This window comes from Equus caballus, chromosome 9 (assembly GCF_041296265.1).
Source record: "Equus caballus isolate H_3958 breed thoroughbred chromosome 9, TB-T2T, whole genome shotgun sequence".
NCBI lineage: Eukaryota > Metazoa > Chordata > Mammalia > Perissodactyla > Equidae > Equus > Equus caballus.
This window is the reverse complement of record NC_091692.1, coordinates 51,206,584-51,234,067: the sequence shown is the minus strand read 5'-3', so window position 1 is coordinate 51,234,067 and position 27,484 is coordinate 51,206,584. Positions and strand designations below refer to the sequence as shown.

Sequence of the window (27,484 nt, the reverse complement as noted above, 5' to 3'; positions counted from 1 at the left end):
AAACAAATAAAAGGTATCCAAATTGGAAAAGAAGTAAAACTTTCACTATTTGCAGATGATATGATTTTATATATAGAAAACTCTAAATAAACCACCAAAAAACTATTAGAAATAATTAACAAATACAGTAAAGTTGCAGGGTACAAAATCAACCTACAAAAACGAGTTGCATTTCTATACACTAACAATGAACTAGCAGAAAGAGAAATCAATACAATCCCATTTACAATCACAATAAAAAGAAAAGACATGCCTAGGAATAAATTTAACCAGGGAGGTGAAAGACTTGTACACTGAAAACTATAAGACATTATTGAAAGAAACTGAAGATGACACAAAGAAATGGAAAGATATTCCATGCCCATGGACTGGAAGAATAAACATAGTTAAAATGTCCATGTTAACTAAAGCAATCTACAGATTCAATGCAACCCCCATCAAAATCCCAAGAACGCTTCTCATGGAAAGAGAACAAAGAATCCTAAAATCTATATGGAACAAGAAAAGACCCCAAATAGACAAAGGAATCCTGAGAAAAAAGAACAAAGCTGGAAGTATCACACACCCTGATCTCAAAATATACTACAAACCTATAGTAATCAAAACAGTTTGGTGCAGGCAGAAAAAACACACAGAGATCACTGGAACAGAACTGAGAGCCCAGAAATAAATCAACACATTTATGACAGCTAATTTTTGACAATGGGGGCAAGAACGTACAATGGGGAAAGTCTCTTCAGTAAAGGGTGTTAGGAAAACTGAAGAGCCACATGTGAAAGAAAGAAGGTAGACTATTACCTTATACCATACACAAAAATTAACTAAAAATAGATTAAAGACTTAAATGTAAGATGTGAAACCATAAAACTCCTAGAGGAAAACATTGGCAGTATGCTCTTTGACATCAGCCTTAGCAGCATCTTTTTGAATATGTCTCCTCAGAGAAGGGAAACAAAAGAAAAAAATAAACAAATGGGACTATATCAAACTAAAAAGCTCCTTCATGGGAAAAGAAACCATCAACAAAATGAAAAGACAGCCTACTGACTGTGAGAAGACATTTACAATTCATATATTCAATAAGGGGTTAATATCCAAAATATATAAAGGACTCATACAACTCAACAAGAAAAACAGCCCAATTAAAAAATGGAGGAGCTGAACAGACATGTTTCCAGAGAAGATACACAGATGGCCAACAGATATGTGAAAAGATGCATTTTTAGGGAAATGCAAATCAAAACCACAATGAGATATCACCTCACGTCAGAATGAGGTATCGTCACCCGTCAGAATGGCTCTTCTTAAAAAGACAAGAAATAACAAGTTAGAGAGGATGTTGAGAATAGGGAACCCTCATACATTGCTGGTGGGAAAGTAAATTGATGCAGCCACTATGGAAAACAGTATGGAGGGTACTCAAAAAATTTAAGATAGAACTATCATATGACTCAGCTATTCCATTTCTGGGTATTTATCCAAAGAACACAAAAACACTAATTTTAAAAATTTATATACACTCCTATGTTCCTTGTAGCATTATTTATAATAGTCAAGATTCGGAAACAACCTAAGAGCCCATTGACAGATAAATGAATAAAGAAGATGTAGTGCATCTATACAATGGAATACTACCCAGCCATAAAAAAGATGAAGTCTTGCCATTTGCAACAACATGGATGGACCCTGATGGTATTACACTAAGCAAAATAAATCATACGGAGATAGACAAATACTGTATGATTTCACTCATACAGTGGAAGATAAAACAACAACAAACAGACAAACAAATAGGTAAAGAACAGATTGGTGGTTACCAGAGGGGAAGAGGGGTTTAGGGCAGGCAAAAGGGGTAAAGGGGCACATTGTATGGTGATGGATGGCAACTAGACTTTCGGTGGTGAACACAATGTAGTGTATACAGAAGTCGAAATATAGTGATAAACACCTGAAAACTTATATAATGTTATAAACCACTGTTACCTCAAAAAAATGTACATACCTCAATTAAAAAAACTTTATTTCTAAAAAATGCTAACCATCAAACCCCCCCCCCCAAAAAAAACTCATATTCTAGTTCCCCAACTAACACTATGGGAGAAAATTATAGCCAAAGCCTTTTCAATAAATGCAGAGTAGGTTCCTAATCTAGTTCTACTATTATAGAAGACAAACTAAAAACATTTTTTGTGGAGATAACATACTATCGTACAAAGATAGAGGATCATGTAATACTCCTTAATGTCAATAGGTAAGTAACACAGCAAATAAAGAAGAACCACTAAACGTTATCTTAAAAGTTCTTATAACAGTTTGCTTTTTCATGAGCCTTGTCTATCCAGGCAATGTTAACTAGAAAACAAAAAAAATTATCTGAATGATGTGAGGAAATGATTACTTTGCCCCAACACCTCCACACATTTAAGGCAAATATGCTCCCATGCTCATGAAGTTATCAATATAGTCTTCCCAGTTCTCTATTTCATCTCTCCTCTGGCAGGGACTGTCTGCACATGAGAATGGACCACAACCTGACCTTTATAGTGACTGCTAATCATCCTAAAGCCTGGTGGCCTTTGGTCCACCTGGGCCCTTTGGCCTACTTGGCACAGTTTAATACCCATGTGGATGGGTCATGGTCTGATTGCACATGAAAGCATGTCAGGATGTTTCCTGTTTTTCGCTGCTAGCATTTCATAACTAACAAAAGCATGACCTGATTTGGTACCAAAAAACTTTATTTCTGTATAAATGTATCTTGCTTTTCAGTTGGATTCTTCTCAGTGAATATGAGATAGACACTATGCGGGGAGAGGAAACAGCTTTTTATGATCACTGGAAAATTTGAAAGTTTATGGTTGGTGATTATCATATTTGTTTTGTTTAGAGTTACTGTCTTAAAATCCTGTATTCTGATATTTTGTCCTGGCATGACATCTCTTGGTGTTGCACTACCATTTTGATGAAACGTAAGATGATCACTCTTGACTATTATAAAATCACCCTTTTGACGGTTTTGGTAAACTGCACATCTGTAAGATTTATAAGATATTCAGGAAGTGCTTGTTGCTTCAATTAGGAGTTTCAAAGAAACTCACCTCTAACCATCAAATTTATTTTAAGTAGCCTAGACAATAAGATCAAACTTGGACAAAGGTGTTACCTTATACATTTATCTTAAAAGATACAACTTGAAACTTTCCAGTTTTCAGAGAAATACGGCTGTTTCAAATTGAATAGTCTTACAATGCTCTATTACGTTTTCATTACAAAGAATAAATCTCAAAAATATTTGCCTTTCTACCTTTCTAGCCTGTGACTTTTGTCTCCAACCACAAAGATGAAGAAAATAAATGAAGAGGTCATTAAATTAGGAATTTATAAAGATTTCTCTCTCTCCATTGAATCACTTGTTTTGCAAGTGACATTTTAAATTCCAGAATAGTTTAGGGCAGGTATGGGACAAAGTTGTTTCTAAACGTCAAGTGGTCAGCTTTGCAAAACAGTAACAAAAGGATTTGCACAATATATTTGAAGAGAATAATGAAGTTTTATTAAACATCAATTTAAAAATATATTTAAACTGGTGGAGAATTTGCTTTCCTGAAACTGCGTACCCATTTCAATAACAATTCTCTTTCCATTAACAAATTAATGAGGCCCAACTCTTTCCACAGTGAAATATACACTTGAGTAAAACTCACTGATAAAGTAATCCCTTGAGATCTTGATTATCTTTTATTTTATTTCAGAACTCCTAATCTATGACATTAATTCAGGGTATGTGGAAATATATAAGACAGTGTTCTTTTTCATTCTAAAGTAAGTAACGAATTTAACTGGTCTTAAAGAAACTTACCACAGAGTTCTTCTGTGTCAAGATTGCTGAAAAGATAAAAAGAAAAAGTATTACTTTGGTAATATTTAAGTTTTTAAATAGTTAAATACAGTTATTCCACCAATCTATATTATGTTAACAGATGATGTGTGGTTATGGTATTTCTCTTATAAATTCTACATTGTTTAAATAGTCAATAAGTTATTAACAATGATTATGTCAGATTCTGTCTTTGAACAAATAATCCCTGGGATTTGTGTGTCCCCCAGTATCATGCTGGGGGAATATTGCATGATGGTGAAGAATGTAGGCTCCAGAGGCAGAATGTCTGAGTTCAAATCCTGACTCTACCATTTACCATCTATGTGACCCTAAGTACCCTGGGTACTTCATGTCTCTGTGTCTCAAATTCTCAGCCCCAAGATGAGGATAATAATAATTTCTGTTTCATAGGGATGCCACAGTATTTAAATGAGTTAATACACATAAAGCAGCTAAAGGACTAACTACCAAAAAGTAAGCACTTTAATAAATGTTAGCTATCATGATTCCTGATATGGTAGAACTGCTAAAACCTCCAAATCTAAATCAATCTTTGAGGCAAGTTTGATTCAATGCTTATTTCAAATGGTTTCTAGCACATAACAAAGAGTTACGTGGCTCAATATTTACATGTATACTATAGCCACTCATTACTCTTATGAAGATAAATGCAAAACCTCCAGATGAAATGTTAGCAGATGTAATACATTACCATAAGAATAATGCCTTGACCGAGGAAGATATGGTACAGGAATGTAAAAATGGTCCAAAATCAAGCAATAAATCAATATAATCTATTAATCATAACTAAAAGGAGAAAAACCATCATAGTAACAAAACTAAATGGAAATTTAATAAAATTCAACAGCCATTCCTGGTTTTTAAAAGTTTAAATGAAATTGGAATTGAAGTAAACCTCTTAAAGATGATGAAGACTACTAAAAATCAACTTCAAACATCAATTAACTGAAACTCTTTGACTTTATACACCTGTAACATGTCAAAGCTCAATGTAAATAAACCTCACAATCCAGTTCTCCTTTAAGTATCAGTCAGGGTTGTTGGACAAGAGAGACACTGGTGTAAACATCCAAACATTGGGTCTTTTTACCAGCTCCATCACTAGTTTTGTTATGTAATTTTAAACTCAGGATTTTATCTGAAGACATTGAATATTTGATCTTGGATAAATAATATCTCCATACTTAAGTAAATCTTTTTGTAAAGTAGTATTTGCCATCAGACACAATATGTAAAGTTTTCTGCAGTAGTTTTGGTGTGAATTTCTGTTCATTCATTCATCCCACAAACATCATTGCTGTGTGCCAGGCACTGTTCTAACTGCCATAGATACATCAGGCTGCAACAGAAACTGAGATGACTATCACAGATCACTTGTGTCTAGTATCTCAGTTTAGAGGTAGACTCCTACAGTAAATAAATAACTAGAAGCAATAAAATAGCTGATACAGGGGGAAGTGGTTAACTGGCAAAAGGTATTAGGGACTACATCATAGAGGATAAAATTTAGGGGGCTAAATCTCAAAGGTTAAATATGAGTAGAAATGGCAGACAAAGGACGAACATTCCAGTTAGAAGAAACACTATTCGCAATAAAAATTAAGAATGTGAGGAGTAAGTCATGAAATTTCTAAACAATTCAGAAAACTGAGTAGTTCTTTGGCTGCAACATAAGTCATTAAACAAGAAAGGAATTAAACAATGAAAAGCCTCATGTGATAATTTAAGAAGTTTCTACTTTATCTTTCTGTCAATTTGGAATCACAGAAGAATTTAAAGAAGACAAGTGACATGATCAGATTTACACTTTAAGAAGGTCACTGACGGATGGGTTAAGATTAGACAGAAAGAGGGTGAAAAGGAGTCCAAGAGATCAGTTTGGAAGTTATTACTACAGTCTGAGCCAGTTGTTCCCAGAACGGGGCATACAACTCAAGGGATGTGCAAGACCATCCACTGGGGGCAAGAAGAAATACTTGAAATTTTATTTGTATTTATTATTAAGCTTACATTTTTTTCACTTTTTTGTGCAATTTTATAATGTATAAATATTAATACAATGGTGCATACATATAATTATTTATAAATAAATCTATAGTTATATCAGGATTTCAAGCTAAAAAGCATTAGTTAATGGGGGCTTGATCAAGAAGAATCAGGAGTTTTAGGAATGATAGGTAGGGATGGGAAGAGGGGAAAAAGATGAATAGATAGATGTGAAGGATTTTGAGGTAAAACCACAAAACTTGGAAAGTTTTTGGATTCAGAATTAGATAGCGTAGAAATATTTAGTAGTATCATTTCCAACAGTTTGGTCATTAAGACATGTCATTCCCCAACCTTTGTGTTTTCACAGAACTTCAGACTTGAAAACATTAAAGGTCACTTTGTTTTTGTATTTCTTTTCCTCAGAATGGTTCGCAGGTTCATAATGAGATTTATTTTTAATTTAAAAGGAAAAAACAGCCCCAATCCAATACTGAAAATTAAATTACATGGAATATATCAGAAAACATAGTATTGAGAGTAATGTGCATGGCATTAGCTCTACCTGTTCCTTAATAAAAGACCACTTTTGTAAAGTGCTACAGCGTTGTCACCTCAATGCTCCCTTATTGAGCTGCTTCTGTGCTATGTTGCTTGTGGTAGGTAGTAACACCAGTTCTTTTCACAGCAGGCTTACGTGGGTGAATTCTAGTGGAATTGATTTCTTACTGAGATATATTTTCATCCTGTGATAACATGGGATTTTAAAGGAATATTAAGCCATAGACAAACCTCAAGTATATCTGATAGCATGTGATATTTTCCTGTTTCTTTTCATGTTTATAGCAAGAATCCCTATAATCTTTTAGCTATGCCATATATTTTTTAAAAAATCTAAATGAAAAGAATGAATACTAGTTACAACGTGAACATATTCTCATTGAAACAGAACCAGAATGGGTTCTCAGCTAGACACCAAGGAGAGGTAAAGAACAAGGACGTTCGTTGCAACCTGATTGACAAATGTGGAAAAAAATGGAAATAAACTAAATGTTCATGAGATGAATAAGTAAATTGTGTATCATTATACAATCATTAAAATGTATCTGAAGAGTTATCAATAGCTTGGAAAATGCTTATGTTTAACAGTTGTGTAAAAATATCAAACCAGCTTTAAATAGTATATATAGAATGATAAAAAATGTGTACATTAAGGGCTTGAGAGAAAGTGAGCAACAATGTCAAGAGTGCGCCACATTGTTTCTGGATGCTAGGACTTTGGGTGGGTATATAATTTTCCAAATCTTTGTTTTCTTTCATCATTAGAAGCTTTCATTCATAATGGGAAAAATAAATTCTGGGATTAAAACCAGAAGAAATCAGGAAAAGTAAGAGATGTTAAGCATAAAAAGGTTCATAGTTATTCTGTTCATATTATTTAACTTATTACGAGTCTACTCGGTACAATTTGCATTAGATATGTCAGTTTGGACCCACCACTCAATTGTGCAAAAAGCACCATTCTGACATTCCTAGTAGAACAATGACACACCATACACAGTTAAACACCATTCATTTACAACTCTTAGGGGCAGTTAAAGTTGTTTTGACTCTTCTGTGTTGGGCACTTTAAGTTCTGATGAACTAAACTACTATCCTAAGAAGTATGTTTACTGTTCAGGAAAAGAGAAAATATTTGGGACACAGACTGATTTCTACTTGGAAATTCAGAATCTTTCTAATTCACCTTTTTATATGCCAGCTCTCAGTTCTTGGGTTATACCTCAAAACAATTTTAAATTCAGGTGAAATAATATTCACCTGAATATTAGTTATCTCTTTAAAGTATTTTTCTACAGATTTAGCTACCTTTACTGTTTTCAACTTATAAATAAGAACAAAGGATGGTGACTATATTACTGAAAAACCACCATTCTAAACTCTTCCTTTGCTTCTCTTGATTCTATTCAAGACTTTTTAGCTTCCTCATCTTCAAAATTAAAGTTTCCATACACCGTGGATCTTAGCAGGAATCTTTAAATTCTGAGTCCTAGCTCACATGTTACTGAGCTTCCTGTTCATCACTGACCAGTCTAAACATTACCAGTGCAAAATGATTTTCTTTTTCAGTTGGCAAAACAGTTCACTAAACACTGCTAACCTCCTTAATAACCCAAAGGAGTTAATTTTGGCTTACACAGATATTTACTTCTAGACAGTATTTGAGGCAAGGAGACTGTGACTCAATGAACAACATGCTTACTCTCTGATGGAAGTGTGGTGATACTCATGTTGGCTTACTGCCAGACTAGCAGACTGGCTAAGTAACAAATATGCTTAGCCATCATTGCATTCTTTGCTTTACAAAGAAATATTATGATCTCCCAATTCACTAAGGATAATCTGAGCAGAATATCTTTCCAATATCATCAGTGCAAACGTGTTAAGCTAGTTCTGACACACTAAACAAAATAGCACTAAAGAAAATCAACAGAAGCAGTACTGGGAGATTAAAAGAATGATAAAGTACTTGATCTTGCAAATATGTTGGAACAGTATTTAACTCCATGAACTGTATTTGCAATTGGTCATACAAGGGTCTGGTAAATTGCAGAGGGATAAGGCAGATTGTGGGAAAGACTGTGACCTAGAATTGGATGTGGCCCTGTGATAGATCAAATACTGCTGATATAAACCAAGCTGAGATGGGAGAATTCAAGCTAGAGGACTGTAGTGACATAACAATGGCCAAAAGGATTTCAGGAACAAATTGTATCCAGTTATCTCAGCAGGCAGGGGCAGGTGATTTTAGTCACCAGAGTCCTGAGCCGACAGCTGAACACTAGGGTCTAGCGTGAATACAGGTCCCTGCTGGTAGAAGAACAGGAATACTACATGGGTAATTGAATAGGGACTTGGACTGTGCGATGAGCCAAGAAAATCAAAACCAGGATAGAAATGGAGATGGTCTTTTTTCCTTTACATTTAAAAAAAACTTTTTCCAATATTGAGGTATGATCAACAAATAAGAATTATATATAAGTTGTACAATGTGATTTTTTAAAAGACATACAACGTGATGATTTAATATGGATATATTGTGAAATGATTACTACAGTCAAGTTAATTAACACATCTATCACCTCACAGAGTTACCAGTTTTTCTTTTTAGATTCATTCTTAGAATCAAAACAGTCAGTTGTCAGAAGCAAGACAATGAGTAAGGCCAGGTTATCAACATAGTGTGACATGATGTTGAGGCCCAGCACACTGAATGAACACTGATAAGAGCTCTGTAAATCCTTTCTGCTGAAGGCCATAATTGTTCCTAGAACACAGAGTGGGTTAGGCCCTGTAACCACAGACTAAATGGTCCCAAGTATATAGAGGTGAGGGCTATAGAGTCTTGTATCAGGCAGCATTTGGCAAGCATTTGGTTTGAAGTGTGAGTGTATAGTGATCATCACAGACGCTACAGCTGGTGTCCTCTATAGGAGGAGCTTATAGGAGGTCCCACAAGCAAGAGCCTGAACCTCGCTAATAGCGGGGCCAACTAAGGTCAGACTATTTTCACACATAAACACAACGTCTCACGTGACAGACAAAATGGAATTGGAAAACACATCATCCTGTTTTTCTCAAGCTAAAAGGTAATCATTTACTTATGAAAGACCTATTAAACATTTTCTATGTGCATCGTTGATTTGCGTCCCCCAAGATTTGCTCCAGTCCTAGAGGCAATACCCGTGAATATGATCGTATTATTTAATAGGATCCTTGCAGACGTAATCAAGTTAAGAAGAGGTCACACTAGGTTAGGATTGACCCTAATCCAGTTACTGACATCTTTATAAGGAAAGGGAGACTTGGATTCAGAGACACAGTCACAGAGAGAAGAAGGCCATTGAAGATGCAGGCAGAGACTACAGTTATGCTGCCATAAACCAAGGAGCCCCAAGGATTGCTGGTAACCACCAGAAGCAGGAAGAAGCAAGGAAGGATGCTCCCCTGGAGACTTCTGAAGGACCATAGCCCTGCCAAGACCTTGATGTTGGACTTCTAGCTTCCAGAACTAGGAGAATAAAGTCCTATTGTTTTAAGCTACCCAGTTTGTGACACTTTGTCACAGCAGCCCTAGGAAGTTAATACGTGCATGTTACTATATGTTAAGTGAGGTTCAAAACAGTTATACACACAAAATAACACCAGCTTTTTGTTTCTGTGTCATTTCAGTATCCCTTGATCACTTAGTGAATGAACAGCTAGTTCAAAACTTGGGACTTAGTAAGTTGCACCAGATAAACTGAAGTTTGGGAATTCCAAAATGAAAGCTTATGGTGCCCTAGAGAGTCAAATATGGGGAAAATTTTTAAAAATTAAAAAAATAAGTATTCATAGTTAAATAGCAGCAACATGCAAGGAGTACTTGGCATACGCCAGGTACAGTGTTGAGAACTTTACCTGGTGTATCTCACTTACTTCCTACAACCCTATGATTTACATATCATGACCCCCATTGTACAAGAAGGGGACTAGGCCTTAGGCTAGGTTAAGCAACTTGTCTGAGGTCACACATTTAATGAGCAGCAGAGCCAGGATTCAAACCCAGGTATGTCTGACTTAAGACTGCTCTTAACCACTACAATAGGAATCTTGGACTTGATAATAGATATTTGGAGTCACCAGCACACGGGGATACTCAAAAATGACAGGAATAGTTCAACTGCATAGTGTATAAAATACATAAAGTAAGAACCATAGAAGCCATGGAAGAACCTTCATTTGGACTCTTAAGCCAAAGAACCATGTCATCACACCTACCAAAGGTAAGGATAATGATTTCTCCAATTTTCTCTTCCTCCATTGAACTCTAAGTTACACAAGGGCAGGCACTTTATTCCACTTACTGTATAACAAACATTGAAGAGAGTCACTGACATAAGGCAGGGAACTGACTGACACTTTTTGAATTGAATCTTAGAGACTGCCATCATTTACAACCGCAGTGAGAAAGCAATCCCATTTACCATGTATCAAAAAGAACAAAATACCTGGGAATATATATTATCCAAGGAGGTGAAATATCTCTACACTAAAATCTATAAGACACTGATGAAAGAAATTTAAAAAGATACAAATAAATGGAAAGATATTCTGTGCTCATGGATTGGAAGAATTATTGTTGTTAAAGTGTCCATACTACTCAAAGCAATCTACAGGTTTAATGCAATCTCTATCAAAATTTCAATGGCATTTTTCAGAAATAGAAAAAACAATCCTAAAATTTCTATGGAACCACAAAAGGCTCTGAATAGCCAAAACACTCCTGAGAAAGAAGAACAAACATGGAGGCATTACACCCCCCAATTTCAAATTGTATTACAAAGCTATAAAGTCAAAACAGTATGGTACTGGCATAAATACAGACATGTAGATCAAGAGAGAGCCTAGAAATAAACTCACAATATACGGTCAATTAATTTACGTCAAAGTAGCCAAGAATATACAGTGGAGAAAGGACAGTCTCTTCAATAAATGGTGCTGGGAAAACTGGACAGCCAATGTAAAAGAATAAAACTGGGCCCCTATTTCACACCATACACAAAAATCAACTCAAAGTGGATTAAAGATTTAAACTTAAGACCTGAAACCATAAAACTCCTAGAATAAAACATAGAGGGTAAGCTCCTTGACATTGGTCTTGGCAACGATTTTTTGGATTTGACACCACAAAGTCAACAAAAGCAAAAATAAAAAACTAGACTACAAACTAAAAAGCTTCTGAATAGCAAAGGAAACCACCAACAAAATGAAAAGGCAACCTACTGAATGGGAGAAAATATTTGCAAACCAGCTATCTGATAAGAGGTTAGTATCCAAAATATATGAAGGACTCATACAACTCAACAGCCCAAAACCAAACAATCCAGTTGAAAAATAGGCAGAAGACCTCAATAAATATTTTCAAAAGAAGACCAAGGGTGTGTGAAAAGGTGCTCAATATCACTAATCATTAGGGAAATGCAAATCAAAACAACAATGAGATATCGCCTCATATCTGTTAGAATGGCTACTATCAAAAAGATAAAAAATAACAAGTGTTGGCAAGGATATGGAGAAAAGGGAACCCTGTGCACTGTTGATGGGAATGTAAATTGGTGCAGTCACTATGAAAAACAGCATGGTGGTTCCTCAAAAAACTAGTACTAGAACTACCATATGACCCAGTAATTTCACTTCTGGGTATTTGTCTGAAGAAAACAAAAACACTAACTCAAAAAGATATTTGCAGGGCTGGCCCCAAGGCCGACTGGTTAGGTTCGTGTGGTATGCTTTGGTGGCCTAGGGTTTTGCCAGTTTGGATATGGGGTGCAGACCTAGCACTGCTCATCAGGCCATGCTGAGGCGGTGTCCCACACAGCAGAAGTAGAAGGACCTACAACTAGAATATACAACTATATAATGGGGGGCTTTGGGAAGAAGAAGAAAAAAATTTAAAAGAAGAAGATTGGCAACAGATGTTAGCTCAAGTGCCAATTTTTAAAAATGAAAAAAAGATATTTACACCATGTTAATTGTTGCATTCTTTACAATTATCAAAATACAGAAACAACCTAAGTGTCCATCGATGGACGAATGGAAAAAAAAATGTGGTATATATAAAATGGAATATTATTTGGCCATAAAAAATAATGAAATCTTGCCATTTATGACAACATAAATAAACCTTGAGGGCAATATGCTGGATGAAATAAGTCAGACAGAGAAAGACAAATACTGTATGATCTCACTCATATGTGGGATCTAAAAGTTGAACTCATAGATACAGAGAACAGAGTGTTGGTTGTCAGACATAGGGGTAGGGAGTGTGGGAAATAGGTGAAGTTGGTCAAAAGGTACAAACTTTCAGTTAAAAGATAAATAAGTTCTGGTGGGCCAGCCCCAATGGCCTAGTGTTTAAGTTCAGCACACTACACTTTGGTGTCCTGGGTTTGGTTTTCAGGAACGGACCAACACAACTCGTCTGTCAGTGGCCATGCTGTGGTAGCAGCTCACATACAAAAAGAAAAAAATGAGGAAGATTGGCAGCAGATGTTAGCTCAGGGAAAATCTTCCTCAGCAAAAAAAAAAAGGGCAAGTTCTGGGAATGCAATGTACAGCATGGTGACCAGAGTTAACAATGCTGTATTGTGTATCTGAAAGTTGCTAAGAGAGTATATCTTAAAAGTTCTCATCACAAGGAAAAAAGTTGGTAATTATCTGAGGTAAGCGATGTTAACTAAACTTATTGTGGTGATCATTTCACAATATATGTTGTACCCCTTGGACTAATACAATGCTATATGTCAATTATATCTCAATAAGACTGGAAAGAAATAAGCTATGGTGATTAAAAAAAAAAAGACTGCAGTGAAGGAAGAAGGACTGGGAAAGAGCATTAATAGGATGGGCAGAAGATAATCAGGTGAGCCCACTGCCTCAGAAGTCAAGGAGAAGAGAGGTCCAAGAGTTCACTGTACTGAAGAAAAGACACAACGAGGAATGAAGAAGAACCACTGCAATTCCCATTTATTTAGCGGCTCTGGCAACTTCTAAAACAATAGTTTCAGTCCTTCCCTAAAACTGAGAGTCTAGGAAACGCAGGGAGAACATAATCATGACTCTTTGGAGAGAGATGGCATGAAAGCAAGAGATAAGGCAGGACTAAGGAGACACAGGACTAAGGACCTCATAAATGAGCTCAAATGAAGGGAGAAAGTTATATTTATGGGTGGGAACCAAGAGGCTGAGAGGAAATAGGAAGTAACAGGGAGAGACACCAAGCAGAGACAGGAAGAAGGGATCCGAAGTACAGGTGTAGTCTTGAAGAGGGGGAGGCATATTTCTTTGTCCAAGCCTAAAATTAAAATAAAAATGCAGAAATCTAATTGGTTCACACCCATGTCTGTTTTCTAGTTTAGTGGTTTCTAAATCTGGCTGAGCATCTGAACCAACTGGGGAATTTTTAAAAATGCAGATTTCTAGGTACAACCCTTAGAGATTATACTTCAGAAATTCAAGATGTGGCTCAGGAATATCTTTAAAAAGTTGCCAACGTGATTTTAGGAAACAGCCTCTATCTCTCAACACTCTACCTCTAATACCATCTCTCAATAAAATATTTCTCAGAAATGAAACGTAGTCTGCAAAGAATGCCTGCTGCACCCTAAGTGGTAGCTTAAATTTATTATAATTCTATATATTCCACGTTAATAGCACAAGCTCAATAATTATACACAAAATATCCTCTGCTACCTACTTCCCTGTTTGGCTCTTCAGAGCTCCAAGTTTCATTCAGTAGGGGACAGAAACTGCTTATACAAAAGGTCAGTCTCCAAATGAAAATAGCATATGTGCTCTTGCTCTCTTAAGCCACGAACAACACCTACCTGAGTCATGTTAAGGTCCCTCTGCCTTGTTTCCCTCAGAGCTTACTGTCTGTAGAGCTTCAATTACCAGTCATTGATACTAACGCTTACTCCTTTTAGCTCTAGTTCTGTCTTCTCACTCTTGAATCTTATGTCAGATATAAAAATTGTGCATTGGGCCAGTACAATGGATCTATCTTTTACAGAGATTCTTTCGTAATGGTATTTCTTTCTTTTTTTTTTTTTTAAAGATTGGCACCTGGGCTAACAACTGTTACCAGTCTTCCTTTTTTTTTTTTTTTAAGGACTGGCACCTGGGCTAACAACTGTTGCCAATCTTTTTTTCTTTTTCTGCTTTATTTCCCAAAGCCCCCTCGGTACATAGTTGTATATCTTAGTTGCAGGTCCTTCTAGTTGTGGGATGTGGGACGCCGCCTCAACGTGGCCTGACGAGCGATGCCATGTCCGCGCCCAGGATCCGAAGCCTGGGCCGCCGCAGCGGAGCTTGCAAACTTAACCACTCAGCCACGGAGCCGGCCCCCGTAATGGTATTTCATATTTAGAAAAAAAACCACTCTGACTTTAGAGTTGTATCAATAAAATAATACTGGAGAGAGGGCTGGGAAAACAATAAAAAATTGCCAAACACTGTTTTCATCATACTGTACTGGAGAACTGCTGAAGCATAAAATAACTGACAAGCAGTTGCTATGGCTTAACATTATACTCTTAACTGTTAGAGGATTTTGAGCTCTAATTGGCTGACTGACATCTACTGTCTTCCAGAACGAAAAAGCTGTCCCACGGCTGATGTCCTGAGAGGATAATAAAATATACGACTCTCCACCCCTCCACTTCCCTTTTCCATTTTGTCTCATCGCTTTTCACTGTTGCTCAATACCTGCCCCCACCCCCCATCAGAGCTTCAAGTATCTATCTGCTGGGGGGCTCTTCTATTAGTTTTTTCTGATTGTTTTCATTCTTATCTCTTCCACCTCTTGCTTCTTCTCATACCTCTTAGTTTCAACATGAAAAGGTTAGTTTCTATAATGCAGTGGACATCTCTTGCTTGTTCTGCATCACCCCTCTATCTTTGGGGGAACTTGCCCACAACTGTGGGTTTCTGGTAGCGCTGTTGATCACAGTACCCCATTTCCATCCTACCTCAACCAATCCATGGGGCCACAGGCATGTGCATGAAAGTACTCTCCCCTCCCCTTGGCTGTGATGAATTGCCCCAAATTGTGCAACTGCATCAGTGGGGCTATTCAGAGTGCTTCCTTGGGGTTTTATATAGTCTCTAAGAGAAGGGCTCTCTCTTACCTCTGGAGTGCTAAGATAAGATGATATAAGCCTTGCTCTGTCTACAGCCACTCCCCCTCTCCCACCACATGGCAGAATCCCATCTTTGGTAGAAAAGAGTGGGACAATCCCGAGAGAGAAACCACGGGAGAGAGGGTGAGGGGGGTAGAGTAAGGAGTGGGACAGCATGAATGGATAAATAAGAATGATGGCCCCAGTTCCTAGAATCCCTGTGACAAGGTTTACACCAAGAGTCTCCAGTTAGGTGACTCAGCAAATTCTCTCTCTTTGTTTTTTTCTTTGCTTAAGCTAGTTTGAGTTGGGTTTCTGTCACACACATGGCTGAAAAAATGCTGAGAGTTCATAACCACTGAGAGCACTTCTTTTCTACCAAGGGACAAATTAGTCTTCCCTTCACACAGGACATAAAATCTGGGTCTTTCGCTCTGCTCTGCTCAGCTATGTCTATTGCTGAGTGGTTTTAAGCACTCCTCTCCGCTCCCTCCTCTTCCCTCCCTCTCTCCACCTGAGAGCGGTTTCTTATCTAGCTCCTTCTCCACTTGGAACTCTTTCAGGAGCCTCATAAACATTTTCCAGAGCAGTGCTTCTCAAACTCTCTGTGGGGAAGGATGAGATTTTTAAATTTCCAGTTTCTGCCAGAATGATAGTTTTCAAAAAAAACATAAAAATGAATTAGTAGATCACGTGCTTGGATGCGTACCAATGTCAAATTGCTATAAAAGTTTCTAAACACTGTCAAGTTCTCTTCTTATCTCAGTGTGGACAAGCAACAGTTTGTGGGCCAGCATCAATCTGTGGCCTACACTTTGAGGAGTGCCAACACACATAGCTGCTATGATGTAGACTGTTTTTAATGCTTCTGTTTGAACTTTCAGAATTTATTTCTAAGAAACATGTTTTGTATCAGCAACATAAGAACAATATGGAATGAAAACTGGGTTCTACTTCTGATTCTGCCACAAATAAGTCTCTATTGTCTTATCTCTTAAAATAACTGGATTTTTAGAAAAGCCAAATTTCAGCTATGATTCTAAGTCTTAAAGACTTTTCAAATAATGTCAAGAAAGTATTAAATATATTAATACTCTCCATTTCCTTATATACTACTTAATGAAATTTCTTTATAAAGTGGTCTGTCTTGGCAACATATAAAATGGTTTCACTAATAAGGGGCTTCCACAAAATGGATGTATAAGAATTAAGCATCAGAAAACACACACACATTTTTGTAAACATACAAAAAGCATCAGAAAATTGTCCCAATTTAAGAAAGTCTGATATGACTAGGAATGTCTAAATTGTTTCAAAAACTGAAAAGAACTCAGAGAAATTAAAAGGTTACTTTGAAAAGTAGGAAAAATGGGTTTGAAGCATGTTTATACCTTTCTTTTTATGCAATGGGAAATTGTTATGCATAATTCTGAATCTAGGATGCCTCAGAAAATTCTTGATCTTTCTTTCTACTAATATTTTTAAAATTCAATCTTGTGGGCTTATTTCAAACATCACTTTGCCTTTGAGAATTTAATCTTTGTCATCAGGGGGACAGTATGAGAAAGGCAAGTAGAAACATTCCAGAAAATTATTCAATACAAGTGGAGGAAGGTGGCGTTAGGAGTAAAAAACGAATGTTTCGTTTTTTTCCTCCCCCCTTAAAATCAGTATTGTGTTTCCACCAAAATCCATTCAAGTGCTTGATATGGACATGAAAAGAAAATCAATTCTCCTGGGTTTACATATATTTATGTTATTGAAAAGAGCATAGGTTAAGCACTAAGATATTAAGTTAAAAAAATACAAAATGTTGATTATAAGTAAAAGAGGAGGGAGGTTATTGCAAGGAATAAAGATACATGGTATCGATTGCAACTTTCTCATGCAAGATTAGCAAGTGTCTGATGTTCTGAATTTGGCATGTGAGTTGGGGGAGGAGAAGTAAGGAAAATACTTTGTAAAAACATTTTGGATTTTGCATACATTTTATACCTCCAATATCCAATAGACTCCCTTCCAATCCACTTATTAATTTAGCCACTCAAAAAGATGGCTGGATAGTGATCCCATATTTAAAAAATTAGTCTCAAAAGAAAACCATATACATTCAAACAAACAGATACAAAAGTCTGCATACATGTGCTGAGTAATATATTCCTTCAATTGCCTGAATATCCCCCTTTAGGACCAATACACGAGCCGCCTCACTGGTTTGCCTCATAAAATGTCTCCTAAAATGACTAAGATTTCTAAAACTAAATTTTGCAAGCTTATTTCAAACACCACTGTTGCCACTGAGAATTTCCTCTTCATCATCATAAAGACAACATACGTGTTTGTTGTGAGCAGATAATAATGTATGCATATGGTATAACATTCAAAAGGTAAAACAGCACCTGCAGTGAAAAGTCTGCTCCCACCTCACCATCCCACCACTAGCCACACAGTTCACTTCTAATAGGGACATCTATTATTTCCATTTTCAAGTGTGTCTTTCCAAGGATATTCTTATATTTACTAGCAAGTTCGTACTTTTCTTTTTTAATCCGAAAGTAGCATAATGTGCAGGCTATTCTATATCTTGCTTGAATTACTTGACAACATATCTCAAACATCTTTCTTTATTCACATATATAGTCTCATTCTTGTTTATAGCTATATAATTTTCTACCTAATGAATGTACTATAATTTATTTATAGAGTCCCTACTCAATGAGTATAACTGTTAAGACAGGCTACCTCCAAACTAAGAGAGGTAATTCATATGGAAAGAAGTACCACATCATTGTGTTTGCTTCTTTCTACTCCTCCTAAGCCCAGGCAACTCCCTTTCCGATTCATTGCTATCAGATGACCTCCCTTTCTCAATGTACTAGTCTCATGTTTCCAATCCGGAAGCATTCTGTGAGGTCATTCTGTGAGGTGATATCCTAGAGTGGCTGAGAATCAGAAGATCTGAATGTGTGCCCAGCTCCACCACTTACTAGATGTGCAACTTTGGGAAAATTACTGACATTTCTAAGCTACAATTCCCTCATATGTAAATTTTGGCTAATAATAATTACAATCACGTGTCGCATAACAATGTTTTGGTCAATGACAGACAGCATAAACAATGGTAGTCCCGTAAGATTAGTGCCATATAGGCTAGGTGTGTAGTAGGCTATACCACCTAGGTTTGCGTAAGTGTACTCTATAACATTTGCACAACGACAAAATTGCCTAATGACACATTTCTCAGAACATATTCCCATTGCTAAGCAATACATGACTATACACATTTCTCAAAGGATTGTTTGTGAACACTGAATAACCTAATATATGTAATGCCTGTACCCCAGTGCCTGATACATAATTAGTATCCCCCAAAGTGGTAGCTCTCATTCCAAGGGACACTTAGATAATTATGCTTCAGTAGACCAAAAGCGTGGGGGTGTTCCTAGTCATCTCCATGTGAGAGCATTTCCTTTACCCTTAAACATATGGAATTGATTACCTTTTATTAGAAAGGATAATATAGCAAGGCCTAGCCCATTCTCTTTCTAAGTGATGACTTATACGAATGAAAAAGGAAAGAGAATAAACGCATGAGATGCTCTTTAGTCTTTATATCTCACCCTACGTCAGGAAAATTTTGCATGCTTGCTTCTTTGCCAGAAGCTCTAATGAGGAAGGGAAAGGTAGAATTGTATGTCATGACTGCCAGTCACATTGGGTTACCTCGAAGGAGAAAAGTTCCTGTTCACACAGCTTGCCTGTGGATGAACCTCCCCTTGACTGGCCCACCTAAGATCAGAGAAGGGGACATTGTGGGGAGTGTCTTCAATTCTCCTTGGACACGGAAATAGCTCCGACAGAGACTTTGTCATCACAGAAATCTGAGGAGCCACATGGGGGTAATATCTGATGTTTACTGAATGTTAGCTTGAATAGAAAATAAAGGGATTTGTAGGAGCCCCTTCGGACTGACATCCAGATGGCATCTTCTTAGAGTTCTGAACCTTTCACTCACAGTCTTATAAAGGGAATCTATTAATTAATGTGAGACCTGAAAGGAAGAAAAAAAAATCATTCCTGGTGTTAAAAAAAAATTCTTACAAAGATCCCTAAGGCGAAATATATCTCACACTACTCTTGCAGAGCAGACATATTCCTACCTCCATAACTTTGCTCCTTCCCTTCCCTGGATCTGGAAAGACTCCCTCCTTCTTTCCTCTCATATTGTCACATTGAGCCCCTTCAATGCCCTGTGTGTTCCATCTTCTTCACAATGCTGTTTTGGACCACTCCAGCCCATCTTCAACTTTCACTCCTCTAAACCCTCAGCTATGATTCTTAACCTTTTCTGCATCACTGATCCTATTGAGAATTTGATTAAACTACAAATCATCTCTATCCATTTATCCACCCAGAAACTACTTATATATATATAATATATATACACTAATATATATTATAGCATTACCATATAATTGTAATATATATCATATATAGTAGTATTATATATAACATATATATATAATATATACACAATAATTTGGTATTTTGAGAACCTCCTAAACCTATCCTTAAAATACTAGGTTCTACTTCTCTCCAACCAATTTGGCACTGCCTATTATTGCTATTTAGTTGAAAAATGTAATACATGTGTCATCTCCCTCCTAGATTGGTAAATTCTTGAGCACATGGGTAATCAATTTCTTAACTTACTGATATCATTTTCAGTGTTCTATGAATACCTCTTAAATAGTAGTGCCTCCCAGGAGTTAAGGATGCACCAAGAATAGTAGTGGGTCATTGTGCAGGGACTCTCAACCTTGGATGTCCATTAGAATCACCTAGAAAGCTCAAAAAATACTGATGCCAAGCCCCTGCCCCCGAGGTCTTCCTTAATTGGTCTTAGGTACAGTCTTGGCCTAGGGATGCTTTAGAAGGCTCCCAGGTGATTCTAATATGCAGGCAAAGTTGAGAACCACTGGCAGGTGGCTAACTGAACCCTCCCGATTCAGACTGATTGGATTTGAAGCAAACTTTCACACTTTCTAGCTGCACAATCTTAGCCAAGTTCCTTAACTGCTCTGAGGCTCAGTTTCCTTAATTATAAAGTGAAGATAACGGTAAATTTAGCCTTACAGTTGTTCTGAGGATTAAAGGAGATAAATCTTGAAACATTTGACAGTGTCAGGCAACGAGTAAGCACTCAATAAATATTAACTCTTACTGTTACTTTAAATAACAAACATACATGTGCACAGATAATAAATTATACACATCACAACCAAGGCTTAGAAATGACACAGGCGACCTCCATGTAATTATTAGTGACTTCCTGTTAGCCATTATTGCTAAGGAGTTTTCTCCATGTATTCTGCTACAGCTTGGATAGGTCAGATGATGCTGTTTCTGGGTGTGGCAGTAGAAACAGCAGAGAAAACCCCAACAGGAATAATAAGTGAAAGAAGCTTGGACAGGTATAATATACATAGTGATACGGTCTCTCTGAGTCAGCATCCTTGACTTGAGGGTACCACCAAATGTACTTTACCAGGTGCAATCATAGAGCACATGCAGAGTCCTGCCTTCATAGCACTCTCTAAGGTTCCTCGTGTAAGCATTTTGCTGTGGGAGTCTGGCTTCAGGGGAGATGATTTCTCTGGGAACATTTTTGTGTGTTAACAACTATGTTTTTCTCAGCTTCAAATAGTACTATCTTTATTTCAGAATTATTGCAAATTTGACAGGCAAAGAAATGATATATTAAATATATGCTTATCATTAGAAAAAATTGTAAGTGTTGTTTTAATTGGGTGAATAAAACTAGTTTCCTGTCTTTCAATAAAAATGAAATTGAAAAGACAAAATTGAGTATGAATTTTAATCTTGTATCCCCTCCCCTAAACAGCTAAAAAACAAATACTCTAAGAAATACCAGTGACTTGCTATAAATAAAAGAGCATGGCTTAGGTACATTGCTCAATCATTCTCAAACCTTAGTTTCTTCTATTTAAAATGGGTGCAGCCAAATTAGAGATGGGCAAGAAAACATGTTATGATGAGAAAATTCAAACTGTGAAGCCACAAAGTTCTGGTTTGATTCCCTGATCTATCATTGCAAGCTATGTGAGCTTGGGTAAATTACTGATTTTTTAGGACCTTGATAGATGGTGGTAATTTAAAAGTAGGTAACAGCTTAAAATGTTTAGAACAGTGCTTTGCACAAAGTAGGAATTTGGCAAATAGTAGCTTGCACTCTTCCTGACAGACATGCACATAAGGTGAAATCAGGTATTTCCCCACAATGAGTAAGCATGTAGGCTATCAGAGAGAGACTTACTGATGCATTTCTGCAAAAGCCCTCCCTCCCCCTGCAACAAAACTAATAACAACAACAACAAAAGTATACTAATTCATTTTAACTCATTTTACTGAAGGTGACACTGGATCCTGTGAACTGGGAAGTTAAGAAATAAACACAATTAAAAACCAAATGGGAATTTAATAATTTCAATGGAAATAGACTTGAACTCCAGTAATAAGATATAGACAAAGTACCAAAACTCTAGATCTCCTCTTTCCTAGTTTAGTGATCTTTCCTCTGTGCTGTTCCATAAAGCAGACTTTGTAATTTTTACAGTGTTTCTGTATCACGTGTTACATATTTATCAGCTGTCCATACTGACGACAAATAATCTTTACATAATTCATCTTTCCCTTCTCTCCAGGGTGCACTATCTGTTCTAGAACCCTGGTTCCCCAGGCCTCTCTGACATTGCTCCAGATCTCTTCAAGCCTAAATCTTCTTTCCATTTTCCATTAATTTCACTGATTCTATACACAACATGCTTTGGGGAAATGTGCTGGTTTGTGCGAACAGCCATTTTTGAGTTATTGAAGTGAATATCAAGGGGCATTCCTATCAGAGAAGATAATTTTTTCTCTTCCAGGGCAACTTCATAAATCACATTGAGTTATTTTTGCATTCGAGAAAATGGACCTTAAAATCAAACATGTAATTCTCTTTTCCTTCCCCACTTTATTTACTTTTCTTTTATACCTCTAATTTCTCTTTGCACATCTCCATTTCTGATCTTCCTCTCTCCATTCCTTTCTGACAACTAGAAGAGGAAATTTAAATGATTTGGAGTTAATTGGCTACTACTCTGCTTGACAGGTTATATGGAATTATTCTCTTTCTGCTTTGGAGAGTTCAAGTACAAAAGCAAATAATTTTATTACAAAAATGGAAATTATAACTACATACAATAATCAACTATGATATTTTGTTAATAGTTTTATTAAAAAATAAATAATACTGGAAAATTTTTAAATAAAATCTTTTAATCTTCTGCCATAAAAATAACAAATGCTAGAAATAGCAATCTAAATTAGTCTGTTCTTTTAAACTATAGGTCGATTCTAGTCTAGACAGTTTGGCATATAGTAAGCACTCAATAAATAATCATAGAATAAATGAATAGAAAATAGCATAAAATGAAAAAATATCTGATTTTTTAATTAATCCATTCTCATTATTGAAGGTACTTAAAACTAAATCTTTTGCTATAAAACGCCAAAGACCAGTCCTAGCTAGTCTCTTACAATAAGAACACTCTAAAACATTTATTGAGGTAGTTTTTTTGAAGTTTCTAGAACTATCATAGTTGCATCTAGAGATCAAGCAAGTTCACAGATTAAATCTATTATGATGTAATAACTGCAGTTTCCATTTTGATGACAATAAAATGTCTATTTTCTTTCTTTTTGAGGTATCAAGAGCACAGAGTAAAATAATTCCTCCTGCAATTTTAATGTTAACCCAAAAGCTATTTTGTTATAATAACAAGCTTAGGAAAGCATTAGATATCAGTGACCAAAATGTGGTCAGCCATATTGATAGCATGCATACCCAAAGGATACCTATTAAAATGCAGGTTGCAAAATGAGTGGAGTCATTCCAGTTCTGAAAGGTTACTTTATGTAAGTCACATTAAAATCAAATGCCATCTTCTATGTTCAGTATGTCATTAAAGCTGGCATGAAAGTAATTAGGCATTATTTTGTGGCAATTAAGGATATGCCACTTTTTGTTCACTTAGCCCAGCTTGATTTCTGCTTCACAGAATTTAGGATGTACCAGGTGGTACTTCATTCTAGAAAACCCTGTGGCCTCCCAGAAATTCAAAGGAAGATGTAAGCATTACTTTTCTGGCTTTCAAAAATCACTCAGAGAAAATCTACTTTAAAAATTAAGAACAAGGATGACAGTCAAAGAAGAAAAACCACTCTGCTGTTTGCAGCAAAAACCATTGCTCATTTTGGAAAATTTTGCTTAGAATTTTTACTAGACTAGAGTCCTTTGATTTTGCATAAAGATAATAAAATTCATCTCTCAAGAAAATACAAAAATACATCAAGTTAAGTGAAAGCAGTTATACATCATGTTTTCTTAGTGACAAGCATTATTTGAAAATTACATAGTTCTCACTTAAACATATAGTGCCATATGTTAGTCCATATGTTAAACCACATATTTGAGGTTAGAAACAAATTTTTTTTCAATTAATGGGATTTATTAATTGACTATTTGTAAAAAATATTTGTATTTGTAATCAATGGCAGATGAACCAATGCGTGCTTTCAAGAAACTTTTATTTTTCTGGAAGACCAAAGATAAACACTTGCAAAGATGCAAATGTACTTATGAAGTAGCATATTGAAAAGTTCTAATTAATAACAGCCGAAATAAATCTATAAGTACTATAATATGCATGGTAGTTACTTTAAAAATATGGACCAAAGTCTCTCAATCTGCTTCTACCCCCACAGCACCTGCCGTTATTTCCTTCTACTGACTATGTTATGGTCTTAGAGAAGCAATGACAAGGCAGACCACAGACAAGAGAGGGGTATGATAGTTAATTTTATGTGTCAACTTGGCTGGGCCATGGTACCCAGATATGTAGTCAAACATTATTCTGGATCTATCTGTGAGTGTTTTTGGATGAGAGGAGCATTTGAATCAGTGATCTATGAGTAAAATAGATTGCCCTCCATAATGCGGCTGGGCCTTATCCAGTCAATTGAAGGTCTGAATGGAAAAAAGACAGACCTCCCTCAAGCAAGAGAGAATTCTCTAGCAGATGGCCTTTGGATTTCAACTGCAACATCAGCTCTTCCTGGGTCTCTAGCCTGCTGGCCCACTCTGCAGATTTTGGACTAAACTGGCCTCCATAACTGCATGAGCCAAGTCCTCAAAATAAATTTCTTCGTCTATATACATATCCTAATAGTTCTGCTTCTCTGGAGAACCTTGACTAACACCAGGGGTCAGATTCTTGACTTCGAAAATTCAAAAGTCTAGACCCAGATAAGATAAAATATTTAGAAGAGTATCGCTCAGTAAGAGCTAAGCCTAGATAGAAATTCCCTAGAGCAGAATAGGAAAAGAGAGAAAAGGAAAGTGAAGAGGGCTGAGATTCAGGTGTTATCTTCCAATTAGAAGGTTGTTTATCCCGTCTTCCCCTCAAGGCCAAGACTGTAAGGTGGAAATGGTAGTAGAGGTGGCTTTTTGGTGGTAGAACCCTAGAAAAGTTTGAGATCTGACAATAGGAAGGTCTTGTGACCCATCTCCAGATAGAAAGACTGTGTTCTCCTCGATTGGCATGAGAGCAGCAGATACATCTGCACAGTATGTCTGAGACAGCTTCACAGAATTACCTACATAGAGACCGGTTTGGGAACACTATGGGGACCCTCAGGACCTGAGAGCTGCAGAGACATGGCACAGGGAGCTGGCAGACCTGAAAAGGGTTGGGTGTTGAGAAAAAGGGAAAATGCAAGGGACGTGCCTGAACTAATGACCAAAGGTCAGGTGGAAAGGAAGACACTACTGGAGATGCATCATGGAGAGCTGAACACAGAAAGGAACAGATATCCTGCCTCTCTCAAGATTTTGCACTAGGTAAGGCCTTAGACTTATGCACAATCCCCAAGAATGGAGGATAATGACTCTAAATTGACTGAAATTTAAATTTCCACCACCCAGCAGAATGGACACTCAAAATAGAAATTAAGTTATAGAAAGAAAAAGTTACACTTCTGATTTCCCATCCACCTGAGTTTCATGGTCTGCTTATACCTATAAGCAAGGAGGCAGTACAGAATAGAAAAAAGAGGGAGAAATGGGTTGAGGAAGCATGGGTTCTAGTCCAGGCTCAGTCAGTCATAATTATCTTCTTTGAACTCAGTTTCCTCAAACGTAAAATGAAGGCGTTAGACCAGAAGTTCCCTGCAGAAGCAAGGTTTTTCTTTTTCTTGGCATACCTTGTCAGTGATCTAAAAATGTGAACAGAAACATCCAGCTCAGAAGGAAATACATCTGTCCAAAAATTATGCTAGATTTTGCCTTTGTATAGTTTCTAGCCCATAGCTAGTGCTTGATAAATATGTTTAAGCGAAATGAAATGAATCCCAGAGTTCAGTGTCAAAATTATCCATAGGGTCTTCTCACCTAGTTATGTCTCATTGTTCTGGTTGGTAAGCATGTAACAGTTTTCTCTAACAACAGACAATGAAGCCAATGAAAAGTCATCAAATTCACTTCTCTGCTACACAATAAGAAAGTATTAAAGATTTTCTATTTATGAACCTTCAAATTATAGCTGCTTTAGAAATTAAAGAAAAAGAACAGAGGGAGGAAACATAAAACGATTCTTCCCTACTTCTTTTGCTAAGGGACGTGTTTACCTATAATCCTCTTGGATATGAAGGGAAAAAGAAGACCAGTAATTATCCACCCATTCAACCAAAGGAATGATTCTGGAAGAGGCACAAAACAGTGGAGTAAACTTTACATGTTTCCATCTATCCTCATCTCTAAGGCAACTTTTCTAGCACTTAGAGTCATATACCATTTACACTGCCCTGAAAGTCCTTAGCAACTTTAGTAAAACTCTTACAGCACGCACCATAAAAAACATGTGTATTAATCTTCTCAGATCCATCAAGAAAGACAACAAAAGAAAAATCCTCTGGCCATTTAAATGGCAGAATTGTCTCAGCACTCTTTGGCGTTATAGAAAAGGTCCTACATTGCAAAGGCCTCTGAGTATGGTTAAAAAGCTCTAATCATGCACCGTGCAGGGCTAGACAGCCCAGGACTCATTTGATGAGCAAAGAGCTTTAGCAGACAAGCTGTTCCAGCCTACATAAAACAAACAGGGTACAGCAACCAAGAAGCCCACCCACACAGCGAGGCCCTTGAGAGCCCAGTGACGATTTTCCTCTGCAGACAGCTTCTACAATGCTTAACTAATCCTCCCTTCTACCCAGCACTTGTCTTTAAGGGATGAGAAACAATGAAAAAACTCACAAAGAAGTAACATCACATTTATTTGATAGGCATCTAGACTTGCACTGGATGTAACTTCAAGCCTAAGGACAAAAGTTGACCTTTTAGTTCGGAAGTGGGTGGACCTTTTAGGAGGCTCCTTGTGGCCCACCTTATGGAATACCCCAGTCTCTCCCTTTTAGAGAACTGCATGAGCTCCTGATTATTCAGTGTCCCAAACTACTTCTCAGGCCTGAGCTACCGCTGTAGGCCCTTTTCCTCTGGTAATTCCTCCCAGGATTCAGAAGACTTTTCTTTAATTCTCACAGTTTCCATCACCCCAATATCCATCAGGAAGGTTCTTGTCTCTCAAGACAGGAAACCCAATCTACTCAGTTCCCCCCTTCCCATGCTGTCTTTGAAAACAAGTCCCCAGGCCATTTTCATTGTTGAGAAACTAAACATTAAGAGGAGAGAGAGGGAGGCGGAGTCCCCAGCATATATGACAGATCTTAACTCCCTTTCTTAGATGATACTTAGAAG

General features: G+C 36.8%; 1 protein-coding gene across 3 annotated transcripts in view; it reads right to left on the bottom strand.

Annotated features, from left to right (window-relative positions):
* NECAB1 (N-terminal EF-hand calcium binding protein 1) overlaps positions 1–27,484 on the bottom strand; it is a 172,977-nt gene that overhangs the window by 98,035 nt on the left and 47,458 nt on the right. For all 3 annotated transcript variants that reach the window (XM_014728038.3, XM_023648668.2, XM_023648669.2), the window contains exon 4: positions 3,860–3,885. In XM_014728038.3, coding sequence (XP_014583524.1) covers positions 3,860–3,885 — 26 coding nt within the window. The remainder of the gene's footprint in view (positions 1–3,859; positions 3,886–27,484) is intronic.